The 16,824-nt window shown below is 46.2% G+C and overlaps 1 protein-coding gene across 2 annotated transcripts in view; it reads right to left on the reverse strand.

Moving 5' to 3' along the window:
* The window catches only part of LOC141258814 (cytochrome P450 2K1-like), a 209,279-nt gene that overhangs the window by 123,890 nt on the left and 68,565 nt on the right, over positions 1-16,824 (reverse strand). For both annotated transcript variants that reach the window (XM_073673964.1, XM_073673965.1), the window contains exon 4: positions 6,812-6,961. In XM_073673964.1, the coding sequence (XP_073530065.1) occupies positions 6,812-6,961 (150 nt within the window). The remainder of the gene's footprint in view (positions 1-6,811; positions 6,962-16,824) is intronic.

Here is a 16,824-nt window from a genome sequence, read left to right on the forward strand (position 1 = left end):
AAGAGGTTTGGAGCTTTGGCGGAGGCAGCAAAACATGTGAGGAAAGGAAAGTATAAAGATTTTTTTTCTTATTTTCTAACTCCTTCCCTGTCCTAACAGCAATTGTGTCAGTTTCAATTTGGAGCAAATTTAATCTTCAAATTTGTGAAATGTTAGTGAATCTTTCAAAAAATAATTTCAAGAGATTAGCTCATCTTTCCTAATCACTCAAGGGAAATAGGGTTCTGCTTTCTGAGGCCCACCATGTAGTAACGTAGACCCTAGATGGATGTTGGACCTTTAAAATCATCTCCTCTGATGGGCTCATGACACAGAGGTGTAGCTAGGTTTTCTGGCACCTTGGGCAAGAATTCAGTTTGGCGCCCCCCACCCACCCTAAGGACATATGCGATTTGCACACTTACAGTCACGTGTCGAAAAGCTACTCTTCCTAATTCTCTTAATACACTGTGTTCCAAATTATTATGCAAATAATATTTTCTCAGATTTTCCCAAATTACCTGTATGAATTGCAGTCATTGTAATTTTCCAGTCAAATAACTATTAGAGTACAATTGAAAGGTTTTTGTACAAACTGCCTATGATAACAGTATATTTTTAAAAAAATAAAAAACTCAAACTGCACTGAAAATGCATGTTCCAAATTATTATGCACAGCAGAGTTTTCAACCTTTTCATTTCAATAAAGCCCAAAAAAATGGTCATTTTTGAAATTATAAGCATTAGCAGGTTATTACAAACTGAAATCAAACAGTTTTCAACTCAAAACTTTATTCTAGGTGATGTTACATTTGCACATAGGACCGCTTGTTCGAAAGGAGCTTCTGAACTCTCTCGTCCATTGAATTTGTCAGGTTTTGGATGGTTTCTGCTTCCAATTGTTTTGCATGAGGACAGAATACCCTCCCAGAGCTGTTGCTTAGATGTGAACTGCCTCCCGCCATAATAGACACTCCTTTTGATGATGCTCCAGAGGTTCTCAATGGGGTTGAGGTCAGGGGAGCATGGGTGCCACACCATAAGTTTGTCCCCTTTTATGCCCATAGCAGCCAGAGATGCAGATGTGTTATGTACAGCATGAGACGGGGCATTATCATGCATGAAAATGATCTTTCTGCGGAATGCACGGTTCTTCTTCTTGAACCATGGAAGGAAGTGCTGTTTGAGATACTCAACATACATTATGGAGTTCATCTTTACCCCTTCAGGGATCCTAAAAGGGCCGACAATCTCTCTCCTCATGATTCCAGCCCAAAACATTACTCCACCTCCTCCTAGTTAGCGCCGTAGCCGTGTTTACATGGGGTGTCCATCAACCAGCCATCCTCCACTCCATCCATCTGGACCATCGAGATCATTTCATGCATGATAATGCCCCGTCTCATGCTGCACATAACACATCTGCATCTCTGGCTGCTATAGGCATAAAAGGGGACAAACTTATGGTGTGGCACCCATGCTCCCCTGACCTCAAGCCCATTGAGAACCTCTGGAGCATCATCAAAAGGAGTGTCTATTATGGCGGGAGGCAGTTCACATGTAAGCAACAGCTCTGGGAGGGTATTCTGTCCTCATGCAAAACAATTGGAAGCAGAAACCATCCAAAACCTGACAAATTCAATGGACGAGAGAGTTCAGAAGCACCTTTCGAACAAGCGGTCCTATGTGCAAATGTAACATCACCTAGAATAAAGTTTTGAGTTGAAAACTGTTTGATTTCAGTTTCTAATAACCTGCTAATGCTTATAATTTCAAAAATGATCATTTTTTTGTTCTTTATTAAAATGAAAAGGTTGAAAACTCTGCTGTGCATAATAATTTGGAACATGCATTTTGAGTGCAGTTTGAGTTTTTTATTTTTTAAAAAATATACTGTTATCATAGGCAGTTTATACAAAAACCTTTCAATTGTACTCTAATAGTTATTTGACTGGAAAATTATAATGACTGCAATTCATATAGGTAATTTGGGAAAATCTGAGAAAATATTATTTGCATAATAATTTGGAACACAGTGTATTTAGTGAAAAACTGAGAGAAGCAGGAAGAAAAGATAAGTGTCACGTGACCATAAGTGTGAAAATTGTGGCTGGAACCTGCAAGCAGAGCTGAACCCTGACAGTGAGTATATTACACGCTGTTAGGATTGGCTACAGGGCTTTATTTTATAACTAAAGGACTTGTCCCGGTTTGAGAAGAGAGTCTGAAGTCACTCTATGTGACTGCAGGCTTCTGAATTCTCATAGTGTATGCACTGCACACTTTGAGGATTCTCCCTTGCACAAGTATGCTATCTGGCAACATTCCGACTAATCGTGTCTGGCCTCCCTCAATTAATGTTCATTGAGTGATGCCACACATGTCTAGTCGGCATGTGACCGCATGTATGCAAATCGCTTGCTTGAGAATCCTGACAGTGTGCAATGTGTGCTGTGAGAATTCAGAAGTCTGCAGTCACAAAGAATGACTGCAGAGTCATCACAAACTTAGACAACCCCTGTAATGTTCCTAACATAAATAAAAAGATAAGAATTAGTATCGCAAAAAAAATTTACATCCAGGTACCATTATAGATGAACGACTAAAAAGTATACGTCTCTTTCTTTTCATCTTCATCTTGTCCATACTCCTTGATGACTTTTTCTCATCCACAGCTGAACTCTGCAGATTTCCATCTTCTCCAGTCTTCTGTTGCACATCCCCACATGATACCCTTAACGATAGCATTGTCATTATAATTTTCCTGAATAAAAATATCTGCCCTACACTGAGCCCCTGAATAAATAATTGCCCCTCACTATTTTCCCTGCACAAAATATGATGCCACATCATACTTTTGCATACTGGGCCCCTCTTCATACTGTTCTCTCACACTGTGTTTCCCTTATAGGGCTCAGTCTTTATACTATGCCCACTCATCACACTCCCCTTTTTTAGCTTACTTGCCCCTCTTGGCTGGGACTTTCCCCCTATGCTACTCCTCACACTACTCAAATTTTATTCTGTGCCCACTCACACTTTTCTACCCCCATACTGTCTCCTCACACACTTCCCCCTCCCTCCTCATTCAATCTTCTCTCACACCCCTCCCAACTCCCCATACTGTCTCCTCACAAATCTCCCCGACTCCCCATACTGTGCCTGCACCCATTCCCCAACTCGCTCCCCATACTGTGTCCGCATACATTTCACTGTACACTCAACGTACAGCATTCGCACCCATATTACCCATTCTGTGTCTTCACCAATCCCCCATACTGTTTCCTCATGCCCCCTATCATCCCACTTTCTCCTCATACTGTGGCTTCAAATCTCTCCCGCTCTCCATATTGTGGCTGTGACGCGCCCCCATGGCAGTGGGGTACTCGGTGTCCGGGCCTATGGATGCTGGGGGGGAATATGTCACAGTGGCTAGCCCGGTCTGTGGCCCAGGGCAGTCAACAAAAAGGGGATAGTTTATATGGGATTTGTTGTTTGATTGTGACGCCACCTGTGGTTTCTGGTAATTTGTACCAGCGCTGCTGCAGACTTCTGAGGCAGTTGATAGGGCAGCTAGGATGGAACAGCTCCCCACAGGTGGAGCGGGCCTCAGGGCAGTGTAGAGTTTGATGGTGGGTGGTGATGCTGGGGCTTGTAGTGCAGTCAGGATGGCACAGCTGAAATAACTGACGGAGGTAGTGCAGTGCAGTCATCCGAGTTTTACTCTCAGTTCTTGTTCACGATTCTCAGGTACACTGTACGGGTGTCAGCATCCCGTGTCGCACTGCATCTACCAGAACAGAGGTTCAGCTCTTCCTCAGATATGTCAGGAGCACTTGACGGAACCCCGCTTTCTTTATGTTCCTTACTAGACCGACTTCTGGCGCTGGGTCTTCTCCCTCTTGCCCTGCGCTTCCCACACACAGTCCCGATCGGGTGCTCTGAAGTTCCTTCTGGGCAACCTGTAGTTCCCGGACCTATTTGACCTTCACGGTGACTAGGGTGAGACTGTGGCGACTGCACCACGGAAGTGCAGAAGCCTCCGGTTTTTCTAGCTGAGACCTGTAGTAACACGGCTGGTCCAGGGGCCGGTCCCCTTCTTGTGGCCTGATCCCTCTGATACCTGGCAGATTCGGGGCGTACGGGTGCTGTCCTGCACTCACCGTACCCCCTGGGATCCCTTCTATAGAACGGAGCCTTTCTCCTCTGCTCCCCTCCTGGGCCTATATCACTAGGCCCCACTTGTGGAGCAGAGCTCCTGAAGAGACTCTGCTCCCCTCCTCTTCTTACTGAATCCATACTGACTAACCTCTGCCACTCTAAGATGGCTTCCCTTTGTATACCTCCTACAATGGAGCTCCACAACTCTACATCCTCCACCCATACCAACTACTGGTTCCCCCTCTCTTTGGTTCTCCCCACTCCGGCCAGAGACAGGGCTCAGCAGAAACACAGTGCATCTTGCCCTCCCAGCCGGCCTGGAGTAGTGTAGTGTTGAATGCGGGTGTTTGGGTTCCGGGCAGCACTCCCTCCTTACCTGAGAGAAGGAGACACCACACCTCTGGGTGAGGTGCAGTACCTCTGTGGCGACTGAACCCCAGGGGTGCCACAGCTGCACCTGTCCCTTCCTTGCTCCCCAAACTTGTGTCCTCAAATCTTCCTCACTGTTACACTAAATCTTCGAAACCCCTCCCCCCACTCGAAATCTCCCCGCCACATACTAAATTTCCCCGCTAGAAACTAAATCTTCCCCTCATACACTAAATATTCCCCCCACAGTATAAAAATTCTTCCCACAGAATAAATATTTCCTCACAGCATAAACATTGCTCCCAAAGCATAAATATTGCCCCAGAGAGTAAATATTTCACCTTTTACATTTAATTTTCTATCTTCAGCTCCAATGTGAAGCACTTACCACCGATGTGCGCCTCTGTGTGTACCCGCGCTGACGAATGACGTCATATGTGTAATCACAAAACCTGATCACGCTGCTAACGTTGCTCTGATCCAGTGGTCAGAGCGTCAATTGTACTTACAGTACAGACCAAAAGTTTGGACACACCTTCTCATTTAAAGATTTTTCTGTATTTTCTTGAATATGTAAATTGTACATTCACACTGAAGGCATCAAAACTATGAATTAACACATGTGGAATTATATACTTAACAAAAAAGTGTGAAACAACTGAAAATATGTCTTATATTCTAGGTTCTTCAAAGTAGCCACCTATTGCTTTGATGACTGCTTTGCACACTCTTGGCATTCTCTTGATGAGCTTCAAGAAGTAGTCACCGGAAATGATCTTTCAACAATCTTGAAGGAGTTCCCAGAGATGCTTAGCACTTGTTGGCCCTTTTGCCTTCACTCTGCGGTCCAGCTCACTCCAAACCATCTCGATTGGGTTCAGGTCTGGTGACTGTGGAGGCCAGGTCATCTGGTGTAGCAACCCATCACTCTCCTTCTTGGTCAAATAGCCCTTACACAGCCTGGAGGTGTGTTTGAGGTTATTGTCCTGTTGAAAAATAAATGATGGTCCAACTAAACGCGAACCGGATGGAATAGCATGCCGCTGCAAGATGCTGTGGTAGCCATTCTGGTTCAGTATGCCTTCAATTTTGAATAAATCCCCAACAGTGTCACCAGCAAAGCAACCGCCCCCACACCATCACACCTCCTCCTCCATGCTTCATGTGGGAGGCATGTAGAGTCCATCCGTTCACCTTTTCTGCGTTGCACAAAGACACGGTGGTTGGAATCAAAGATCTCAAATTTGGACTCATCAGACCAAAGCACAGATTTCCACTGGTCTAATGTCCATTCTTTGTGTTCTTTAGCCCAAACAAGTCTCTTCTGATTGTTGCCTGTCCTTAACAGTGGTTTCCTAGCAGCTATTTTACCATGAAGGCCTGCTGCACAAAGTCTCCTCTTAACAGTCTTCCTTTCCTGGGGCGGTCCTCATGTGAGCCAGTTTCTTTGTAGCGCTTGATGGTTTTTGCAACTGCACTTGGGGACACTTTCAAAGGTTTCCCAATTTTTCAGACTGACTGACCTTCATTTCTTAAACTAATGATGGCCAATCGTTTTTCTTTACTCAACTGCTTTTTTCTTGCCATAATACAAATTCTAGCAGTCTATACAGTAGGACTATCAGCTGTGTATCCACCTGACTTCTGCACAACACAACTGATGGTCCCAACCCCATTTATAAGGCAAGAAATCCCACTTATTAAACCTGACAGGGCACAACTGCTAAGTGAAAACCATTTCCGGTGACTACCTCTTGAAGCTCATCAAGAGAATGCCAAGAGTGTGCAAAGCAATCATCAAAGCAAAAGGTGGCTACTTTGAAGAACCTAGAATATAAAACATATCTTCATTTGTTTCACACTATTTTGTTAAGTATATAATTCCACATGTGTTAATTCATAGTTTTGATGCCTTCAGTGTGAATGTACAATTTTCATAGTCATGAAAATACAGAAAAATCTTTAAATGAGAAGGTGTGTCCAAACTTTTGGTCTGTACTGTACGTCTGGAAGACACACGTACAGTTGAACACTGGGAGCCGGCGTGCTGCACCTTCTCTGTTCTGGCTGTCAGCTTGACAGCCTGTTCAGAGAACTGCCGAATCTCAGTCTACAGGCGGCAAAATGCAGCCACCGGGGAAGACACTTCGGAACGCCGCATTAGGCGGCCCGAGGGCACCCCTCCTGCCAGCTGCGCCTGGGGCACATGCCCCAGCTCCCACCCAGGTATGTCTCTGTCATAACATAATAAGTTAATTTCTTGAAGATGCACAAAGAAAGTATAATGGAACCATTCACCAACCTTTGTAAGATCTGAACTTTTGTACCAAAAAATCTGCTTCTTCAGAAATTTTGTTTTCGATAGCTTCTTTCCCCATTCCAAAATCTCGAAGTGTTGACAGAGTAAATCGTCTCATCGCTCTCCAGTTATCATTGGAAGCAAAAAGAATCCCTGAGGACACATTATATAAAAAGGGAAGATATTAGAGAGGAAAGATAGCAAGCAATATTTTATATCTACTGGATAACTCAGAGTACCTTAAAGACCCAAAAGGCAATATTTCTAATGTGTCAAAAAATATTTTGCCGCAATTATCAAAAAAGTGTCTTTTTAAAATGAGACATAGTCCTATGTGAGTGACTTAGGGTGTGCAAATTTCTAAATTTTATATCTTTCAGACTAAATCGGTGTTTACCCTACGGTTAAATATGTTTCTTTACTGTCCGGTCAGTACATTTACACTTTTGGCAGAAATTGGGAAGTATGATGAGCTATGGAAAGAAAGTCACTGTAATATTAACCAGTTGATCAAGAACTTAAAGTAAACAGTAGTGTTGAGCCACCCCCGTAGTGTTCGAGTTCGGTTCGGTTCGTCGAACACCCGTGTGTTCGCCAAACTGTTCGTCGAACTGTTTGTCGAACACCTTCGAACACCGTTAAAAACAATGGCAGGCAAACAAAAACACATAGAAACACATAGAAAACACCTTCAAAGGTGTCCAAAAGCTGACAAACTGCTCAGAAGACATAACTAACACATGGAAAAGTGACAAGTACATATAGTCATGCGAAAATAAAAGAGGTGGAGGAGTAAAAGGAGGGGGAGACACAGATATAGGCATGTCATGCCCTTCTAAAATCCAAAAAGTGAGAAGCCGACACGGCCAGTCCGCTCCTGCCCGTGCCACCTCCGTGTCGCCGGGTTTGTGCCAGAGCCGCGGTGAACCCTGACGGCCAGCCCCCCTCTCCCAATACTGGTGCCTGTCCGCTGGTGGGTCGAGCGAGCCCCCCTGTGGTGGAGGCAGCTCTAAGCTTTTTAATTTAAATTGTCTCTCTAATTTGAATGAATACACTTTAAATCCATTTACAAGGATCTATAGGAGGGCAAGTCTCATGCCAGCACCCGCGTAATTGCAGCTCCAGTAGCGTCCACTAAAGCTGCTGCAGTTAAAAAGCTTTTATAAGGATCGAGCTCGGCTGTCCACCGCAAGGCATCCTAATGCCAGTCCCAGCCCCTATGCCTTGGGGTGCCTCCTGATGCTCTTCACTAAGTATCCCATGGTCCCGAATCATTTCCTTTGAAAAAATTAAGTGTCTAAACTACAGGTGGTGTAGCTTGCTTAACAGCCGGGATAATCCGCTGACTAGCAGACACTGCTACTAGGCACAAAGTATTTCCTGGGCTAGATGCAGTTAAAAATTTGTAATTAGATACTCTCGTTGGATGCTGAGAAAGCATTCCATAGAGTCTCCTGGCACGCCATATATGATTCTCTTAAAAAGCTTGGGGTAGGGGTCTAGGGGACCCTTTTATAGCCAAAATCACGGCCCTGTATCGCAATACGTCACCTAGGCTGAAGATAAATGGAACTGTAGCACCCTGAGGGCTCGGTTGCTACAGACGTATTGCACCTCACCCAGAGGTGTGATATCTCACTCTCAGGTAAGGATGGAGTGTGGATCAGGACCCGACACCTGCATGCATTACACCACATTGCCGTGGGGCAGGGCGACCAATATGCCCCTGAGATGGGCACGACAGTCCCTGTCCCTGGCTGGAGTGGGGGGAGGGAACACTGAGGAAGGGGAACCCTGTAGTGCAGGAGCAGGGAGGAAGCAGTTCCTGGGTGCATTGAGAAGGGAGTATAAAAGGTGGGCACCATCTTAGTTCAGTGCAGAGAAGTCTGAGCAGAAGTGGCAGGGAGCAGGGGCTCTGCATGAGCTCTGCTCCGGAGGCAGGCCTAGTAACAGAGGCCCAGGCCTGGAAGAGGGAGATGGAAGGAAGAGGAGCGGAGAAGGCTCCAGGAACGTGGAATGAAGGGATCCCAGGGGTGCGGACGGGCGAGTCGCCACGGCACGCCCGAATCCACCTGCGTGGAGGGGTCAGGCCAAAGGGGGAGACCGGTCCCCGAACTAGTGGAGGCAGGAAACGACCCTCAGCTAGAAACCGGAGGCTCTGACATTTTATGTGGCGCAGCCCCTCGCTACACCCGCTAGGAAGGCACCACATAGGGTCAGGGAAACTGGCGCCAAGTTTACCAAGAGGAGGCCCGAGGCAGCCGGACAGAAGTGTTGGTAAGAAAGGCCAGACAAAGGACACACAAAGGGGGTCCTGTGAAGTGCTCCAAAGTTATCTGGGAGTTGTCTGAGCCCCTCACCTGGTGAGCACAGTACGACGTGGGCAGCCGTTACCTGCAGACGTGGTCTGGATAATAAGAACTGTGAGTAAAGGCCCTGGACTGCATCACTGACTCCGTGTCGTTACTGCTGCTGCCCTGCACCATCATCCCCATCCTCCGCATACACTGCCCTGAGGCTATACTCCTCCCGTGGGGAGTTATGCTACGCTCTGCTGCACCCACAACACCAGCCTCAGCGGTCTGTCCTGGAGCGGCGGTTCACTCTGACCGCAATCCACGGGTGGCGTAGTCGGACATTTAAACATCAAAACCACATAAATAGTTCCGCCACTGGTTTGACCGCCCTGAGCCACGGAACCGGGTTGCCGCCACGGAGACTACAACCACCAGCATCCACCAAAAAGGGTCCGGCTCCGGGTGTCCCAAGGCCCAGGGGGCGCGTCAGAACATTTTCATCACCTTTCACAATCACCAATGGGACAAGGCAGGGATGTTCTCTGTCCCCTCTCTTATACATCCTAGTGACGAAGCACCTGCTCTCATCAATTCGCCATAACCCCAATATTAGGTGGATTGAGGTGGGAGGCACCGAGTACAAGTGCTCTCTATTTGCTGATGATGTCCTAGTATATATCACTCAATCACATATATCCATCCCTGCTGTTATGGCTGAAATAGATCACTTTGTTACATGGTCAAATTTTAAAATCAATGCAGCGAAGTCTGAGGCCCTCGATGTCTCCCTCCCCAAATCCATATAGGATTCCATCCAGTCCAACTTTCCCTTTGCCTGTCCCTCACAGGGTATCAAATACTTAGGAATTCCTATTCATAGAGACCTCTCCCATCTATGTTATCTTAATTTTGGGCCCTTTATTGAACAACTCCATACAGACCACGGTTGGCAAGTTAGAACTGTAAGATTCACTACGTGAACCGCTGGTGTTTTGTGGAAAAGCACATGTACACTGCGTTCCAAATTATTATGCAAAAAGTGTTTAGGAGTGATAAGGGAAGAATTTGTTTGTTTGTCAGTTAAACTCATTGATGGTGATGTGTGTCAGGGCTCTTTATATCACTGTAAGCAATTGCAGACACGTGTGCTAATTAGTTTGGCAGGTGTGTCCAATGAAAGGCAAGACTACTTAAGAAGGCTCTCTCACATTATTAAGCAGCCTACATTTTCTGCCAAAATGGGAAAGAAAAAGGATGTGTCGGCTGCTGAGAAGCAACAAATTGTGGAGTGTTTAGGTCAAGGCATGACTACAATCAACATTGTGCGATGATCAGGATGAAGTGTCTTGGCAATCAAGAAGTATGTAGCTGATTCACAGTACACACGTGTGCGTGCTGATAAGGGCAAATTGAGGACTCTTTCCTACAGGCAATTACGTCAGGTTGAAAGAGCAGCGGCCAAAAAGAATTGTCATAGCAGCAGACAAGTTTTTGAAGCTGCTTGTGCCTCCAACGTCCCCCGAACAACAAGATGCAGGGTCCTTCAGAGGTTTGCAGCTGTGCATACGCCATCCTGTCGACCTCCTCTATCCACTTCACACAAGCAGAAACGGCTCCAGTGGGCCAAACATTACATGAAGACTGATTTCAAAACAGTTTTGTTCACGGATGAGTGCCGTGCAGCGCTCGATGGTCCAGATGGATGGAGTGGAGGATGGCTGGTTGATGGACACCCCACGCAAACACGGCTACAGCGCCAACAAGGAGGAGGTGGAGTAATGTTTTGGGCTGGAATCATGGGGAGAGAGATTGTCGGCCCCTTTAGGATCCCTGAAGGCGCTAAAGATGAACTCCATAATGTATGTGGATTTTCTCAAACAGCACTTCCTGCCATGGTTCAAGAAGAAGAACCGTGTATTTCACAGCAAGATCATTTTTCTGCATGATAATGCACCATCTCATGCTGCACATAAAACATCTGCATCTCTGGCTGATATGGGCATAAAAGGGGACAAACTTATGGTGTGACCCCCATGCTCCCCTGACCTCTACCCCATTCAGAACCTTTGGAGCATCATTAAAAGGAGTGTCTATGATGGCGGGAGGCAGTTCACATCTAAGCAACAGCTCTGGGAGGGTATTCTGTCCTCATGCAAAACAATTGAAGCAGAAACCATCCAAAACCTGACAAATTCAATGGACGAGAGAGTTCAGAAGCTCCTTTCGAACAAGGGGTCCTATGTGAAAATGTAACATCACCTAGAATAAAGTTTTGAGTTGAAAACTGTTTGATTTCAGTTTCTAACAACCTGCTAATGCTTATAATTTCAAAAATGACCATTTTTTTGGTCTTTATTAAAATGAAAAGGTTGATCGAAAAGTTTGGGGGATCTAAGAGTGTGGCAACCCAGTAGTCATGATTACTTCGAATTCTGACAATATGAGGGTCATGCTGCAGGTAGTGCAGCAAGAAGGCACTTATGTGTCTTGCGCATCTCGGAGCCCCAAAATTATTTTCCGGGCTAGATGCAGCTAAAAATTATTTTAAATTTTAAATCTGGTGAAGCTTTAGTATAGATGGCCTAATAGGATCAGTGCTGCACACTGCTACAAAGCCCAAATTATTTTCCAGTCAAGATACAGATAAACATGATTAGTAATTTGAAAGCTTAAAACGGTTGGTAGGGTGATTTTAACCAATCATCAAGCTTTTACTCTCCCCAGGATGACACAGGGGTAGAAAAGTCATTTCAGATCCATGATTTGTTCATCTTTATGAACGTGAGTCTGTCTACATTATCAGTGGAGAGCCGCGTGCGCTTATCTGTCAGCACACCACCAGCAGCGCTGAACACACGTTCAGACAGAACGCTGGCTGCGGGGCATGACAAGATCTCCAAGGCGTAAGTGGCTAGCTCCGGCCATTTATCCAGATTGGAAGCCCAAAAAGAGCAAGGGTCCAGTGACACAGTCGTGGCTTCAATGTTTACTTGGAGATACTCCTGTACCATCGTCTCTAGGCGTTGACTATGTGTCAGACTTCTTGTCTCCTGTGGCCTTGCAAAGGATGGGCTAAAAAAGTGGTGAAATGATTCCGCAAAATTGATGTTACCAGCAGATACTGTGGTTCTGTTACGGTTTGAGTGCTGAACACTTGACGGTCCCACGGTTGGCAAGTTGGAACTGTGAGATTCACTACGTGCACTACTGGTATTTTGTGGAAAAGCACATGTAAGATTCTGCAACAGTCTCTGCTGATACTCCTGCATGCGTGCATCCCTTTCTATGGCAGGAATAATTTCTGCAAATTTACTTTTGTACCAGGGATCTAACAGTGTGGCAACCCAGTAGTCAGGATTATTTCTAATTCTCACAATTCGAGGGTCATGTTGCAGGTAGTGCAGCAAGAAGGCACTCATGTGTGTTGCGCATCCAGGAGCACCAAGTCCCTGTTGTGTTGGTGGCGAGGTAACAATCATGCTTCCTTCCTCTGTCCTCTCCCCCCAACCTCGCACAACAGAAATGTGATCAAGGTCTCCCTCATCTGATGAGTCTTCCATCAGTTCGTCCTCCACTTCTTCCTGGGCTCCTGCACCTTCCTCACTAGTTTGGCTGCTACCATGCGCCCTGGTAAAACCATCTCCCCCACCCTCACATGCCTGCCGCCTTGGTGCTGCCGACCGTCTGGACCTTGCAGATGTTAGCCCTTCCGCATACAACTCCTCCTCCTCTACTTCCTCCACCTCCTCTTGTGCCACCACCTGACTCCGAATTCTGTTTAACATGTGCTCCAGCATGTAAATCACCGGAATAGTCATGCTGATAATGGCATCGTCAGAACTAAACATCTTCGTCGCCATTTCAAAACTGTGCAGAAGGGTGCATAGGTCCCTGATCTGAGACCACTCCTCCAGCGTGATTTGCCCCACCTCTGAATCTCGTTGGCCCAGGCTATACGTCAGAACGTATTGCACCAGGGCTTGTCGGTGCTGCCACAGTCGCTGCAACATGTGCAGAGTTGAATTCCACCGGGTAGGCACATCGCATTTTAGCCGGTGAAGTGGCAGGCCCAACGACTTCTGTAGAGATGTAAGTCGCTGATCTGCGGGATGCGAACGGCGGAAGTGAGCACACAGCGACCGTGCCCTCTGCAGAAGGCCATCTAGTCTGGGATAGTGGGCTAAATATTGCTGGACAACCAGGTTCAACACATGAGCCATACAAGGCACGTGTGTGACATTGCCCCGGCGAAGGGCCGCACCCAGGTTTGCAGCATTGTCGCACACGGCCTTCCCTGGTTTCAGGTCCAGTGGAGACAACCATTCATGAAATTGGTTCTCCAGAGCTGACCACAACTCCTCAGCTGTGTGACTCACATTTCCCAGACATTTCAATGTAAAAACCGCCTGATGACGTTGAGCCCTACTGCCAGCATAGTAAGGAGGTGTGCAGGATCCCTTCTGCGCAGTTAGAAAGCTTGTGGCATGACCAGACAGGCTTTGGGTGCAGGTGGAAGACCGAGAGGAGGTTGAGGAGGCAGAAGCAGTGGAGGAACTTTGACATAAAGAGGATTGACGCACAACTCGTGGGGACGGCAAGACTTGGACAGCAGCCCCTTGTCCTGCTGTCACCATAGTTACCCAGTGCCCAGTCAGCGACATGTAACGCCCCTGTCCATGCCTACTCGTCCAAGTGTCTGTGGTGAAATGCACCCTGTCACACACAGAGTTTCTCAAAGAAGCGGTGATGTTGTGTGCGACATGCTGGTGGAGCGCAGGCACACCTTTCTTTGAGAAGTAGTGCCGACTGGGCATCTGGTACTGGGGCACTGCGACGGACATAAGGTCTCGAAAATCCTCTGTGTCCACCAGGCGGAAAGGCAGCATTTCTGTAGCCAAGAGCTTGCAGATGGTGAAATTCAACCTCTTAGCTTTCTCATGGCTAGGAGGAAATGGTCTTTTACTTGTCCACATCTGAGGGACCGAGGGCTGGCTATTGTGCTTAGACGGGGTTGATAAGGGTGTCCCCGGCAAACTGCTGGTCTGTGAGGAAGATGCAGGCGGACATGTTAGGTTGCCTTGATCCAAAGGTGGTGCTATCGATGTCGGACAGCGCTCAACACCAGCTGGTGTTCCCACCTCCAAAGAAAATGATGACCTGCCAATCACGCTGGCTGTTGCGGGTAAAGAGGTGGCAGGTCTGCGCCCCAAAACAGGTGTGACTGCTGTCCCCCCAGTCACAGAGGATGAAGAGGCCGCGGATGCACAAGATATGGCAGACGGTGGTTGGCCCAGCCGGCTAGGCCGCATTGTAGCACACTGAGCTTCCCACTGCAACTTATGCTTCATGTCCATGTGCCGGTTCATGCATGAAGTACTCAAACTATGTATTTTTTGGCCTCTACTTAGCTTTTGCTGACAAATGTTACAGATAACACGAGTTGGGTCATCTTTATCGATCTGAAAAAATGCCCAGGCTATGCAAGGCTTAGCACCCATGCGACCTGAAGAGCCACCACGACTTGTGGTGAGAGGCAGAGTTGTGTTTGAGGATGCAGTTGTTGACGTGCTTCGAGTACTACGTCTCTGTCCAGGAAGGCGCAACCTGACCTCGTCGTCACTAGCATCTTCCTCCACCTCCTCTGCTGACCTCATCTCTTGGCTGACTGTGGGTTGACAGTAAGTGGGATCTCCAACCTCATCATTATCACCCTGAGTGTTATCACACCCGTCGTCCTCAGAGCCAACCTGTTCCTGCCCTGACAAAAAACTAAAGTTGTCGCTCCAATCAGGTATTTGAGTCTTATCATCGTCTTCCTCATTGTCTCCACCAACAGGAGTTACAGTTTGGGAATGAGGGTCTACATTATGGTCAGAACCTTCTGCGTCTGGTCCTGGATCCGACTCATAAAGATTCTGGGCATCAGTGCAGATCATTTCCTCGTCTGGATTCACAGAAGCGCTGGAGTCGACCTCTGATTCCCAGGCTATAGTATGAGTAAACAGCTCTGCAGACTCAACCATCTGTTCTACCTCATACTCAGATGGGCAGCTGGAGATTTGGGAGCTGTGAGGAAGCAAGTGCGATTTGGGTGACACCTTTGAGGACTGGAGTATTTGTGATGTTGAAGTTGATGTGGAGGAGAGCCCACTTAAAGGAGCACTTGATATCCGTTGAAGCACCTGCTGTTTTTGTGCCTCATCTGGAATTTGTAGCGATTGGCGTGGCCGTAAGAAAGGGATCTTATCACATTGTCCGCTAAAAGAAGTAGACATTTTAGTTTGGCTGGAAGATGGTCTTTCTTCTGCAGATGTTACTGTTGCTTTAACACCTACCCCACGGACACAACCTTTTTTCCCCTTCCCAACACGCCTATTCCCCTTTCCACCAGCAGCAGGCCTTTTTCCACTCATTTTGGTGGTTAACTAATTCACAACTCTGGAGTTGTTTGCACAAAAAACAATGGATGGTAACCGAGCAGAGCTGAGTGGCCAAACTGTGGTATTAGGCCAAAACTATTGGCTGGGTTAGATGCAGAAAAAAATTATATTCAATTTGCAACCTGATGGAGGTCAGTATAGATGGACTAATACAACAAGTCCCACACACAGCTAGAAGCCCAATATTTTTTCAGAGGTAGATGCAGAAAAAAATATATTCAGTTTGCAACCTGATGGAGGTCAGTATAGATGGACTAATACAACAAGTCCCACACACAGCTAGAAGCCCAATATTTTTTCAGAGGTAGATGCAGAAAAAAATATATTCAGTTTGCAACCTGATGGAGGTCAGTATAGGTGGACTAATAGAACAAGTCCCACACACTGCTAGAAGGCCAATATTTTTTCAGAGCTAGATGCAGAAAAAAATGATATTCAGTTTGCAACCTGATGGAGGTCAGTATAGATGGATTAATAGAACAAGACCCACACACAGCTAGAAGCCCAATATTTTTTCAGAGCTAGATGCAGAAAAAAATTATATTCAGTTTGCAACCTGATGGAGGTCAGTATAGATGGATTAATAGAACAAGACCCACACACAGCTAGAAGCCCAAATTTTTTCAGAGCTAGATGCAGAAAATATTATATTCAGTTTGCAACCTGATGGAGGTCAGTATAGATGGATTAATAGAACAAGACCCACACACAGCTAGAAGCCCAATATTTTTTCAGAGGTAGATGCAGAAAAAAATATATTCAGTTTGCAACCTGATGGAGGTCAGTATAGATGGACTAATACAACAAGTCCCACACACAGCTAGAAGCCCAATATTTTTTCAGAGGTAGATGCAGAAAAAAATATATTCAGTTTGCAACCTGATGGAGGTCAGTATAGGTGGACTAATAGAACAAGTCCCACACACTGCTAGAAGGCCAAATATTTTTTCAGAGCTAGATGCAGAAAAAAATTATATTCAGTTTGCAACCTGATGGAGGTCAGTATAGATGGATTAATAGAACAAGACCCACACACAGCTAGAAGCCCAATATTTTTTCAGAGCTAGATGCAGAAAAAAATTAGATTCAGTTTGCAACCTGATGGAGGTCAGTATAGATGGACTAATAGAATGATGCTATGCCCAAAAGATTTTACTTCACTAGGTGCAGTAAAAAAAATTGGTATTCTATACACAGGTGGTATATCTTGCAACACAGATAGGCTACTCCACTGACTAACACACTCTGCAATAGGCCAAAAAGGATTAGCTTTGCTAGA

Source organism: Phyllobates terribilis, unplaced genomic scaffold, assembly GCF_046119375.1.
Source record: "Phyllobates terribilis strain yellow unplaced genomic scaffold, ASM4611937v1 Scaffold_3__8_contigs__length_932513732, whole genome shotgun sequence".
In the NCBI taxonomy this organism is placed as follows: domain Eukaryota; kingdom Metazoa; phylum Chordata; class Amphibia; order Anura; family Dendrobatidae; genus Phyllobates; species Phyllobates terribilis.